Genomic DNA, 11,876 nt, shown 5'->3' on the forward strand with positions numbered 1-11,876 from the left:
AATTTCATAAAAATGGTATCATGCTGAAAATAGTGCTTTCTTTACTAGCATTGTTTCTCAGACCATCCATGTTGTGTGTAGCTGTAATTAGTCCATGTGTGATTATAACATAACATATTTATCCATTTTCCTGTTGTGAATATTTGGCATGTTTCCAGTTTTTGTAATTATGAGCATTTTTACACATGTCTCCTAATGTACACATAGAAGAATTTCTCTAGGATATGTAATCCGGAGTAATCACCCTGGGTCATAGGTAGTGCAAATGTTGAAGAAAAGGAATACAAACTATTTTTTAAAGTCTGTACCAGTTTATACTCCCATTGGCAGTGTGTAAAAGTTCCCATTGAGGGGCCGGCCTGGTGGTGCAGCGGTTAAGTTCGCGCGTTCTGCTTCTCGGCGGTCCGGGCTTCGCCGGTTCGGATCCTGGGTGCGGACATGGCACCGCTTGGCTAATGCCATGCTGTGGTGGGTGTCCCACGTATAATGTGGAGGAAGGTGGGCATGGATGTTGGCTCAGGGCCAGTCTTCCTCAGAAAAAAGAGGAGGATTGGCAGTAGTTAGCTCAGGGCTAATATTCCTCAAAAAAAAAAAAGTTCCCATTGATACACTTCCTTGCCAACAATTGGCAAAGCCAACTTCCTTAAATTTTGCCAGCTGGTGAGTATTAAATGATTTCTTGTTATGATGTAGGCCTAGTCTTTTTTACTAGGCCTTTTTTACTTGTAGTCTCCTGTGTATTGTCTCTCCACTACCTGTTGGCCTGCCTCCTGTGAGTTCTAGATTCTGTGACACTTCAGAGGTTAAAATATCTACAGTGTAGACATTTCATGTGATCCTCCCCCTTAGGAGCACTGTTTAGTCTGTCTTCTGTTTAGTTTGGCTGCTTTAATTCCAGCAGCTAATATCCTTAATAAGTCAGTGCAGGATGAATGGGTTACAGGTGACCATAGAATTCTAGCTTTAAACTAGACTTCAACATCTTTTTCCTTAGAGCAAGAGTCCTTAACCTGGGAATGAAACTGTATTTGAATTTAATTAGTTGCCTTTGTAATTTTATATATTTTATTGTATGCATTTAAAATCATTATTCTGGGAAGGGCTTCATAGACTCCCAGACAGCCAGAGGGGAACTGTAGATCAAAAAAGTTTAGGAATCTCAGCCTTGGAGAAAGTTATTTACCAGGTGGCTAAAGGATCTGGGAAATAGATTCCTTTGATAGTTATTTACCAGGTGGCTCCGGATGACTTTGAAGATACTCATTCATCCCCTATTTGGAATGAAATTGCCTTGTGTTTTTTCTATCCTTAAGACAAGCTTACCAATGTTCAGAAGTAAACAGTTTGCAGTGAAAAGAAGATTTAGTGACTTTCTGGGTCTTTATGAGAAGCTTTCAGAGAAACACTCTCAGAATGGCTTCATTGTCCCTCCTCCACCTGAGAAGAGCCTAATAGGTAAGAGCCTGTGTCTTTTATTCAGCTTGGATTTTTTCCCTTGCATTCTTTCTGCAATATACTTTCTGTTAATGAGTGTAGAATCTTGTGGTTAGAAAAGAAATATTTCCAGCATTTTCCTATAAATCACATGGGGTCTAGGGAAATAGCATGTTTTGATATGTCCTCTTTCCTTGGATGCAGTAGGAGGCTCTGGTTTTAGCTTCCACAGTTGTGTGTGTTTGTGTTGGTGTTGGTATCCAAGAGTCTTAAATGACTGCTGTTCCCTCCAGATTGAAATGTACTCGATTGGATAAGGGTGAGGGGGCCGCAAGGAACCTACACGTTACCATCAATTGATGTTTGTTAATCTACGCTTAGAGTCCCATGGCCTCCTTTTAGAAAACATGCTCTGCAAGTCCCAGAGTTTCAAACTTTCAGCATTTCAAGACTAGTTTAAAAAATGACTCTCATGTAAAGAACTTTTGTTCATACCTGTTGGTGACACAGAAGCAACCTTTGGCTTTTGTAGTGTTTTGTAGTGCTGTCTTCATTGCCTTTCCTCCTAGGGTTGTTTTTTTTTTTTTTTTTTTTACAGGTTTATCTTTTCATGATTTTGTGGTTATTTTTGCTTTTTAAATTCCATTTCAGGAATGACAAAAGTAAAAGTTGGGAAGGAAGATTCTTCTTCTGCAGAATTTCTTGAAAAACGGAGGGCTGCTCTAGAAAGGTAGGTGCCGTGCAACCATTTTCCTGAATAACATGAGAATAAGTGAAAAGCTGAAACTGAGACTTCATTATGAGACATTCACTGGAGTTAATAGAGATGAAACTTGAGTGAATTATATATTCACACACTGTATTATCTCTAACCTTCCTTAAGTCTCTTGCCTTCCCTCCTTAGGAATAAACCATCTTCTTTTCTTTCCCCATCCTGAGTTAGCAGACAATCACATTCTCCTTCTTGGACAATCAAATATGAATGACTCTTAGGTCTCTTTCTGAATAGTTGTTTTTCTTCCCTTTTTGGAAATATGAAGACATGAACTTGAAGGTGGTTATAAGCAGTCATACTTAAGTGCCTTATCTGAGGACATTTTAAAGTAAGGAAAGACTGCCGGCACTGTGTGACACCCAAAACCTGTCAGGCCAGGTCGACTAACCAGATAACTGCTTACCCTGTAGGTACCTTCAGAGGATTGTGAATCATCCCACCATGTTACAGGACCCCGATGTCAGGGAGTTCTTGGAAAAAGAAGAGGTTAGTGTTGTGCGAACTGAACTTCATGATTGATTTCTACCCCCAGTAAATTGAAACTAGTTCATTCAACAACTGTTTGAGCACTTAACATGCAGAGAGCCTTTTACCAGACTATATCCTAGTTTGTAAGCCCCCAAGAGTGTCAAGTATTTTTCAGCCTTTGAAATTAAAGAAGTTCTGCCTGTAGTCAAAAGCAACTGGTTGTAGAGGTCAAACTGCAGCCTAGTGTTGTCTTACTGGATCAACGCAATGATCTATTTGGCAAGTCCTTGGCGTGTCTTTCCTAGTTTACTACTTGGCTCAAATTGAATGCTGATTTTGTTCCAGGAGCTGAGGGGCACTCGTTCAAAACCAGTTACCATAGACCACAGAACTGCCATGTAGCAAAAGTGTTGATTCAAGTGGACAGTCTTTTTTTTACAGGCTATGTGTAGGCTATTCATGATTGTGAAAAATTGGAGACAGCCCACTTGCTAACAATTGAAGAATTAATTAAGTAAAATATATCACTATAACAAATACTTTATTCTCATCATAAACAAAGTATACAGAAATGTTCATATATATTTGTTGGAAGCGTATATTAAAAGAATTATGAAAAGTGAAACTTGAAACAGCTGCTAGTCATTAAGGATCGAAAGAAACAACAGAATAAAACAATGTTGTGGGACCGGCCCAGTGGTGCAGTGGTTAAGTTCGCACGTTCTGCTTCTCGGCGGCCTGGAGTTCACCGGTTTGGATCCCAGGTGGGGACATGGCACCGCTTGGCACGCTATGCTGTGGTAGGCGTCCCACGTATAAAGTAGAGGAAGATGGGCAAAGATGTTAGCTCAGGGCTAGTCTTCCTCAGCAAAAAAGAGGAGCACTGGCAGTAGTTAGCTCAGGGCTAATCTTCCTCAAAAAACAAAAACAAATAAAACAATGTATCTCGTAGGAAAGAAAACTAGAAGGAAATAAGTGACAGGGTGGGATTATTATTTTGTATTTATTTTTTAATTTAATTTTTAAATTTTAATTTGTGTATATTATGTACTACTCTAATGAAAAAAATGACACTAGGTATATGGGTTTTTTCCCTCCAAAATGAAATTTTTTAGTTAAAAAATCTTTTCATTCCCCCTCTGGGATTCCTAAATACATTCTTCCTTTTCACCCCCTGATCCTCACTTCATGTCCCTAGAATAGCGTTTGAGGCGACACTATTGACACTTTGGGCTGAATCATTCTTTGGTGTGGGGGACTGTCCTGTGCATTGTAGGTTTAGCAGCATCCTAGGCCTCTATCCACGACATGCCGCCAGTAGCCCCTCCCACCCAGTTTTAACAGCCAAAATTATCTCCAGACATGGCCAAATGGCCCCTAGAGGGCAAAATGGCCCCAGGTTACTACTGCCCTGAGTCCTGAGCACTAAAATCTAATTTTTCAGCCTAGTGTACTATATATACTGTAGATTCTTCAGCATCCCTTCCATGACTAAGTAGTGGTAAGACTGAGCCAATCAAATTATTTCTAAATATTTGACATGCTTGGCTTAACTAGATCATCCCTAAAAATAGCTTCAGTCTGAATAAATAATGCTCCTGTCTTTGGACCTTTGTTCACTGAAGAAAATCCAAATGGAATCACAGCGCAACTTCAAAGTCTTTCAAGACCTTAAGTCCAGCTGTGTGCAGAGTAAGCTAATCCAGAGGAACTTTTGACTTTTCATAAAAGCATGCTTGGTATTTAAGCAGTTCATGCCTGGGTGGGCAGACGATCTCAGTGTGAGGTCACCTGGCCACATGATACTCACACTCTACTTCCTTTCTGCACACAGTATCAAAAGCTGAAAATTTTGCTGATTCTGTTTAAGTGGGCCTTTGATTTTTCTTTATGTGCTAGTTATGGATTTGTCTAACTCCCTTTGAAAACAACAATTATAGTTCAAATAATTTGTTTAGCAAGTTTTGGGCATGCCATCTGATGAATACTAATTCTTCTGAACCTAAAATAGGGGCAGCAGATAACTTGCCATCCCCGCCTTCTTGGTCTTCTAGCTGCCACGTGCTGTGGGTACCCAGACATTGAGTGGCGCTGGTCTCCTCAAGATGTTCAACAAAGCCACAGATGCAGTCAGCAAGATGACCATCAAGATGAATGAATCAGACATTGTGAGTAGCCCTGTGCCTCTCAACTTACCCTGTCCGGTCACGCTTATGGGTCAGAAACCCTGAGGGGTCCTGAAATTTCTGAGATTTGAGACTTTATTATTAAGATAGTTCAGTTCCTTTTTGAAAACACTGCTAAGGAAAGACTGTGTTCTACACCTGTGAGAGTGACCTCCATTAAAGCTCTGGGCTTGTGTGTTTCAGTGGTTTGAGGAGAAGCTCCAGGAGGTAGAGTGTGAGGAGCAGCGCTTACGGAAACTGCATGCTGTTGTAGAAACTCTAGTCAACCATAGGAAAGGTAACAACCTCTGAAATGCACTTGGAGGTGGGAAATTGATGTCTCCAGTGAGCTGGAGATGGGAGGGCATGCTGTTCTCAAGCCTCTCAGCCGTTCAAACTGAAGTTCTTAGCCCACCTGGTCCTTGGTGTTCTGATCAAAAAGATAGGCCCTGCATCTCCTGGCAGGAAACATGACTCAGACACTGTGGGCAATGTCCTTTCTACCTGGGAGGGGCAGGGAAGCCATCCCAGGTGCAGCTTGACCTGGACCTTGGGCTTTTGTTGGTATGATTTGAGTTACTGGCTTATATCCAAAATGATGTCACACACTTCAGCTCCCTGGTCACACGAGCAACATGTAAATGCAGGGAAACCATTTATGTTTCCTAACTGTTCTTCACCTTTCGTTGGTGAGATTTTCTTAAGAGCTAGTGAAATTTGCCAACTTTGAATGCTTTCCTTCTCTGCCTTAAACATGTTGATAATCAGAAATGTAAACATTCAGAAAACCAGTAGAATGAAGCCAAAGTATCGCAAAATATGGCCCAGCCATGGACCAAATCTGGCCCTGAGCCTATTGCTGTGAGCTGGGAATGGTTTTTACATTTTTTAAAGGGATGAGTGAAAAAAAGAGAGAGAGAGTGTAACCATATGTGGCCTGCGAGACCTAAACTATCTGGCCCTTCACAAAAGAAGTTGGTCCTGCTCTAGAACGTGCAGGACTATGCAGTGTACACATACATTCACTCTCTCATGCAGACAGGCTACTTATTGTGAGCTTTAACATAAAAATCAGGATCATTCCTTTGACTTGTTTGTATGAACTGGCCCCTGGTTCTCCAGGAATATTTGAGCTGCTGCTTCCAGGTAGGCCTAACCTGGTGAAACTATGGCAGCTGGTGCCTCTCCCTGCTTGTGTGACCAGGCTGCATTCCCTTCATGTTCTGAATACAGTTGGCTGTGGTGTAAGTGACTGGGTTGCAGAGCCCACAGTTGCTAGATACGTAGGGGGCAGCGTTGCTGAGACATATCATGCAATGCCAGCTGACTTGTCCCTTTTCTTTTTTCTTTCTTTCTATTTTTTTGGTGAGGAAGATTGGCTCTGAGCTAACATCTCTGCCAATCTTCCTCTGCTCTATATGTGGGACGCCACCACAGCATGGCTTGATGAGCAGTGCATAGGTCCGCGCCTGGGATGTGAACCGGCAAACCCTGGGCTGCCGAAGCGGAGTGCACAAACTTAACCACTGTGCCACCAGGCCGGCCCCTGACTTGTCCCTTTTCCTTGTGAGATCAGCCCTCTGCTATCTTCCTCCCTCCAGAGCTAGCGCTGAACACAGCCCAGTTTGCAAAGAGTCTAGCCATGCTTGGGAGCTCCGAGGACAACACAGCATTGTCACGGGCACTCTCCCAGCTGGCTGAGGTGGAAGAAAAAATTGAGCAGCTCCACCAGGAACAGGCCAACAATGACTTCTTCCTCCTTGCCGAGCTCCTGAGTGACTACATTCGCCTCCTGGCCATAGTCCGCGTAAGCTTCTATTTCCTTTCCTCTTTTTCCTCCTTTTGCTTTAATTTACTCTTCCTCTTCCCAAGAAAGTTTCATCTGTTATAGCTCAAATAGGTGTAACTTTTTCTACTCTCAAGACAGAAGGGAACCATAAAATCCGTTTAACTGTTAGTTAGTCAGCACTGAGTCATTTTGAGGCCCAAAGCCAGTTTTTTAAGTGCATTTGGAGAAAAAACCACCCTTGAATTTCCAAGTAGGCCCCTCCTTATTGTTGAAGTTGGACAGCATCCTCTGTGCTCCTTTCTTCAAGCAAGGCTTATCACAGACCTGCTGTCTTGGCCCCCTGGAGCAGTGACTTCCTCAGTCCTTTGGTCTTTGCCTCCTTAACAGTAAGCTGCGGCTTCGCCCTGGTAAGAGCTCTTGCTGGCTTCCACTTATCCCTGCAATGTGGGCAGTCAGGTAACTACACGAAACCGGCTTGGCCTTGCATGGAGGAGTGTGGCTAGGGACCTGAGAGAGCTTGTCACCAGAGCCCTTGGTATGCTGTGCTGACCACACTGGTAACAATACTGCAGCCTGCCCCTCAGGTCGAGCACCTCACCTTTTCTCCTGGTGACCAGGGTCGACTGGTTTCCCTTGACCTTTCAGAATGGGCAAGGAAGCTTCACTGGGCAGTGGTATCAGCTCTCGCATGGCCTCCCTGAGATGGAGGAAAGAGCCAAGAGGGAGCCTGAGTCTGCCCCTGATCCAACTTGAGACCTGGATGTGTGAGCCTCTGGGTTGGAACAGAGCCACCCCGACTCCCTATCCCCCGAAGCTCCCCAACCAGTGAGCTCCTGTGTTGTCAAGGGCTGACTACTCCCAGGGCTCTCATTTCCTCCGTGATAAAGTTGCTTAATATAGCCTGAGAGATTGCTCATTGTCCTCTCCCTCTGCTATTTAGTTTGCTGCTAACTCCAGAGTGATAAGAGGCTGGAAAAATAACCTGCTTTGGAATTCTTCAAACTGGTCAGACAGCTTAGCCTAGAGTGCCATCCCAGGGAGGGGCTCTCTGGGGAAGCTTTCAGAGAGGAGCATTGTTTGGGGACTCTGGAGGACACAGCTCTTGAATAGGACTCCCAGGTGGAGTGGGCCCTGTGGACCCGGGTAAGGGAAGCCTCGCCTAAAGCTCCATTTGCCAGGGCTGGGCAGCGTGCCCTACAGCACAGGGGTGAGAACTGCTCTTTTCTCAGAGCTCTTTCACCTGCCCTCCTCATGGTCCTGAGCTGGGGATAGGATCGGAGAGATGAGCTCATGTCTCTTCTCTGCCCTTCCCTGACCCTCGAGCTGCACCACTGTTAGCCCAGAGGGTTAGGCTTGAGTCTTCCTTGGATGTGAGGTCACCCTTTACCTAATCCTTTGACTTTGAGCTGTTAAGAAATTACAGGTGAGCAGCAGTGACACTGCTGGGCAAGGTGAATTTGGTGGCATTTCATTCCCTAATGTTCAAGTTTTGGCAAAGGCCCGCACTAAGGAGGCCCAGAAAACATCCAGGGAACTTTTGTGGGCAAGGAGAGCAAATGGATCACGGCTGGGAAGTTGGCCCCAGGCACAGATCTTTCATCCAGGCCACCTCTTGAGGCCTACAAAGCCGGTGAGGGGGTAGGAGATGGTTTGGTTGGGCCAACAGCTGTCTTCTGGAAATGTTGATTGTGGTCAAGGGACTGGAAACAGGGAAGACCAGTAAGTGGACTTTGGGGAGCTTCTTGGGGGCCTTGGTAGCCTAGAGCAGTTGAGTGTATGGATGAGATGAAAGCAGTATGGCCCTGTGGTGGCTTTAGGTGTTTATTTACAGATCTGTTGAGTTAACCCTGTCTACTATTTGGGTGTTAGTTTAAAGGTTGCTTCCCTAGGTTGACCTTCCTTGATGTATTTCCCAGGCTAAGCTAGGTTCCCAGTTTTTTTATACTACCCTGCTTGTTTTCTCTGAATTCTACATAGTGTAATTATTTAATCATAATTATTAATATAATGTCAGCTTTTTCTGTTAGATTATAAGATCCATGAAAGCAGGACCATGTGTTTCATTCCCACTGTATTAGTTCCTGGCACATGGCAGGCACTCAGGAAGTGTGTGGATTCATGGACTGACTGATCTGAGGGAGGCGATTAGGAAGCCGTAGTACTGGGCGCTGGCGTCAGGCCGCCTGCTGTGCTCCCAGCCATCCAGCCTTGAGAGTAGCATGAAGCAGCATGGCGCTGGCCCACTGGAGGCTTGGAGAGGAGTCTTACCGAGCCTGTGCTTTCAGTGTTAAACTTCCAGCTGGGCACTAACACATGGCTGCAGAACCTGCCCTTGCTCGCTCCTTCCCCAGCACAGCTGCTGGGAGACCCCCCTGAGGCAGAGCCAGCACAGCTCCTGAAGGGCTGGTGTGCTCTTCCCATCCCCCGCAGGCTGCCTTTGACCAGCGCATGAAGATGTGGCAGCGCTGGCAGGATGCTCAAGCCACACTGCAGAAGAAGCGGGAGGCTGAGGCTCGGCTGCTGTGGGCCAACAAACCTGACAAGCTGCAGCAGGCCAAGGATGAGATAGCAGAGGTGAGGCCCCCGAGGCAGCCCAGCAAGGGGCTTTCCGCTGGCTCCTGATTGAGCCTGGGTCCTGTCCTGCCCAGATGCTTGGAACCCCACAGCATGCAAGAGAGCTGATTGAACCTAAAGGACACTAGCTGTCGGGGAAGCCTCTGAGAATGAGTACAGGCTTGCCTTGAGGCCTCGCCCTCCTCCTCTCTTCCCATTTCACCCCGACTTGCCACATCAGAATCTCTGCAGAAGGGTTCTGGCTGGGTCTTTGAAAAGCGCCATGGTGATTCAGATATACCCCCCTGGTGAGAACTCAGTTCAGTTCCCTGGGGCTCCCAGTGCTGCTGGTGACTACCTACTGGAGGCTCTGGAGTACCAGAGCTTTCTCAGAGACCGGGCTTGGCCTGGGGCACACAGCTTCTCTTTTCTAGCTGCCCCGAAGGTGGTCTTCTGCTGGACTCTGACTTACATGCTGAATCTTCGTATGGTATTTCATCTTACCCAGAGGGACAGACAGACATAAGGACCAATTGAGGTCTCATATGTAGAATTGCTGTCCAAAGGTAAAGATTTAATAATGGTACTATAATATTAAGTGATCCTCTCTTTCCTTTTTTCCCAGTGGGAGTCTCGGGTGACTCAGTATGAAAGGGACTTTGAGAGGATTTCAACTGTGGTTCGAAAAGAGGTGATACGGTTTGAGGTGAGATGAAAGACCCTGCTTCTCATGGGTGTGCAGTGCCGGCTTTAGCGGTGTGGTTGGCCTTGTCCAGGGCTATTGAGTAGGGAGACAGACGCCAGTGTCAGTGACTTGGCAGTTGTGAACAAGTGTGGGCTTCTGTGTGTGTGTGTGTTCATGTTCGTGTGTTTGTTCCTGAGGCAAAGTGGCTGTCCTACACTTGTTGCTGGACCACAGCAGTTAGACCCAAAACAAAGCTTGCTGTTGTCATATACCCTCTGGTCCCCCGTCCTTTCTCCTCCCCTTCCTGAACACCACCCACCACACAAGAAAGTCCTGCAAGGCCTTGGCAGAGGCTGTTTGGCTGGCTGGAAATTATAGCTATTCCAGCTGCTGGCTCTGCTTTCTGGGGCTGTGTTCCGCCTTGGTCAGCAATAAACACTACCATCCTATCAAGAGGAGAAGGAGCAAGTGTCCAGATGGTCAATGTAGAATCCTGTCTCCTACAGAGAGAGAAATCCAAGGACTTCAAAAACCACGTGATCAAGTACCTTGAGACACTCCTGTATTCACAGCAGCAGGTATGTAAGTTATGCATGACTTCCGTCCTCTACTTCTGCTCCAGAGGCCAGCTGCTCACTTGGAGCTTTGGTGACAGGAAGGGCTGGCCCTGCTTAGGACTTGCTGGGCCCTGCTATAATCAGTAATTGAAAGTAGGTCCCATTGCTTCAACATGGAGCGTCCAGTAGGGTCTTTTGCTAATAGCGGGATTGCCTTAGTCCTACAGTGAGTTAGTTTTTAAGGACAAACCCCAACTCTCCTCTCCTGTAACCCCATGATACCACCTAACCCTCTTGATGCTGATGCCTCAGTCAGTATGTGAAACAGTGGCCTCCATTGTGAGGAGCTAACTGAGCTGGACAAAGCTATGGCCCCCACAGGGGTATTTCCTCCGGGGCAGAACCAGGACTATCTTCAGAGACTGCCCTTGTACTTGATGCCCCCCCCCCCCCCCAAGTCTAGAGAGCTAAGGGCAGTGTGGCTGGCTGGCCAGTCTATCCCAAGATCTGCTCTCAGCCTAGCCATATTCTCAGCTTGGCCTCCCTTTGGGTGGCTAGGACATTTAGGGGAGTCCTTGGCACTGTGCTTGCTCCTCCTGAGGCTCAGGCTCTGCCACTAGATGGGGGCACTTGCTTACTGTCCCCACTTCTTTGCAGCTGGCAAAGTACTGGGAAGCCTTCCTTCCTGAGGCAAAGGCCATCTCCTAATGGACCAAGGACACCAGAGCCCACCTGCCTGACGCTGCCTTTTTATACACTGTCCTCCTCCACTTCTGCTGGACCCCAGTGATGCACCCTGCCTAGCCTGGACTTCACCCCTCCCTCCCTGCCCCCACAACCAAGCTGTCCCCATCACTTTAACCATTACTTCATTTAGCTTCCATATATATTTTCTTACCTGAGAGAATAGTTTCTTGCTTTAAGCAAAAGACCTACAATAGGTGGTGGAATTATGGGATGGGGTGGAGTATTGGTATAAATATATAAATACAAATGTATATTTTTCAGGATGTGGTTAGGAACTGGGAATAACGTTTTCTGTTACTCCTGATGGTGCCATGAAAAGACTATGTAATAAAATATTTTAAAATCAGGTCATGTGACTCGGAATGGTGGTGCTTTTTGCTTTAGGCCGGGGAATAGTTGGGAAGCAGGTCTGGGATGCTCCTAACCAGGAAGTTGCCCAGGTATAATAAGTTTCTCTCCACCGGAGCTTGCAAGCTTTTGCTGCTGCTTCCCTGTGGAACTGGAGTTTTTTTCTCTAGCTACCTCAGCTGCCTGCTCTGAGGGTCTCTTAATCTGTTTAATTCTTATTCCTACTTCGTTAGGGAAGGAATTGTAAAGATGTCTCTTACAATAAGAGGGGCAAAACCGATTCTCCTGCCAAGGAGGCGGACTTTCTCTTTATTCCTACCCTGTTTCCTCAGCTGCTCAGCCCTCTCAGAGCCTG

At 46.0% G+C, this 11,876-nt stretch overlaps 1 protein-coding gene across 2 annotated transcripts in view; it reads left to right on the forward strand.

Moving 5' to 3' along the window:
- The window catches only part of SNX1 (sorting nexin 1), a 31,190-nt gene extending 19,671 nt beyond the window's left edge, over positions 1-11,519 (forward strand). The window contains exons 6-16 of one of the 2 annotated variants that reach the window (XM_046652674.1): positions 1,314-1,455; positions 2,086-2,164; positions 2,620-2,695; positions 4,732-4,845; positions 5,047-5,140; positions 6,444-6,649; positions 6,943-7,038; positions 9,062-9,205; positions 9,810-9,890; positions 10,376-10,447; positions 11,084-11,519. In XM_046652674.1, coding sequence (XP_046508630.1) covers positions 1,314-1,455; positions 2,086-2,164; positions 2,620-2,695; positions 4,732-4,845; positions 5,047-5,140; positions 6,444-6,649; positions 6,943-7,038; positions 9,062-9,205; positions 9,810-9,890; positions 10,376-10,447; positions 11,084-11,134 — 1,155 coding nt within the window. In that variant the 3' untranslated portion in view covers positions 11,135-11,519. The remainder of the gene's footprint in view (positions 1-1,313; positions 1,456-2,085; positions 2,165-2,619; positions 2,696-4,731; positions 4,846-5,046; positions 5,141-6,443; positions 6,650-6,942; positions 7,039-9,061; positions 9,206-9,809; positions 9,891-10,375; positions 10,448-11,083) is intronic. The other variant, XM_046652675.1, reaches the window with a different exon arrangement.
- Positions 11,520-11,876: the final 357 nt, after the last annotated feature.

This window comes from Equus quagga, chromosome 2 (genome assembly GCF_021613505.1).
Source record: "Equus quagga isolate Etosha38 chromosome 2, UCLA_HA_Equagga_1.0, whole genome shotgun sequence".
Taxonomy (NCBI): Eukaryota; Metazoa; Chordata; class Mammalia; order Perissodactyla; family Equidae; genus Equus; species Equus quagga.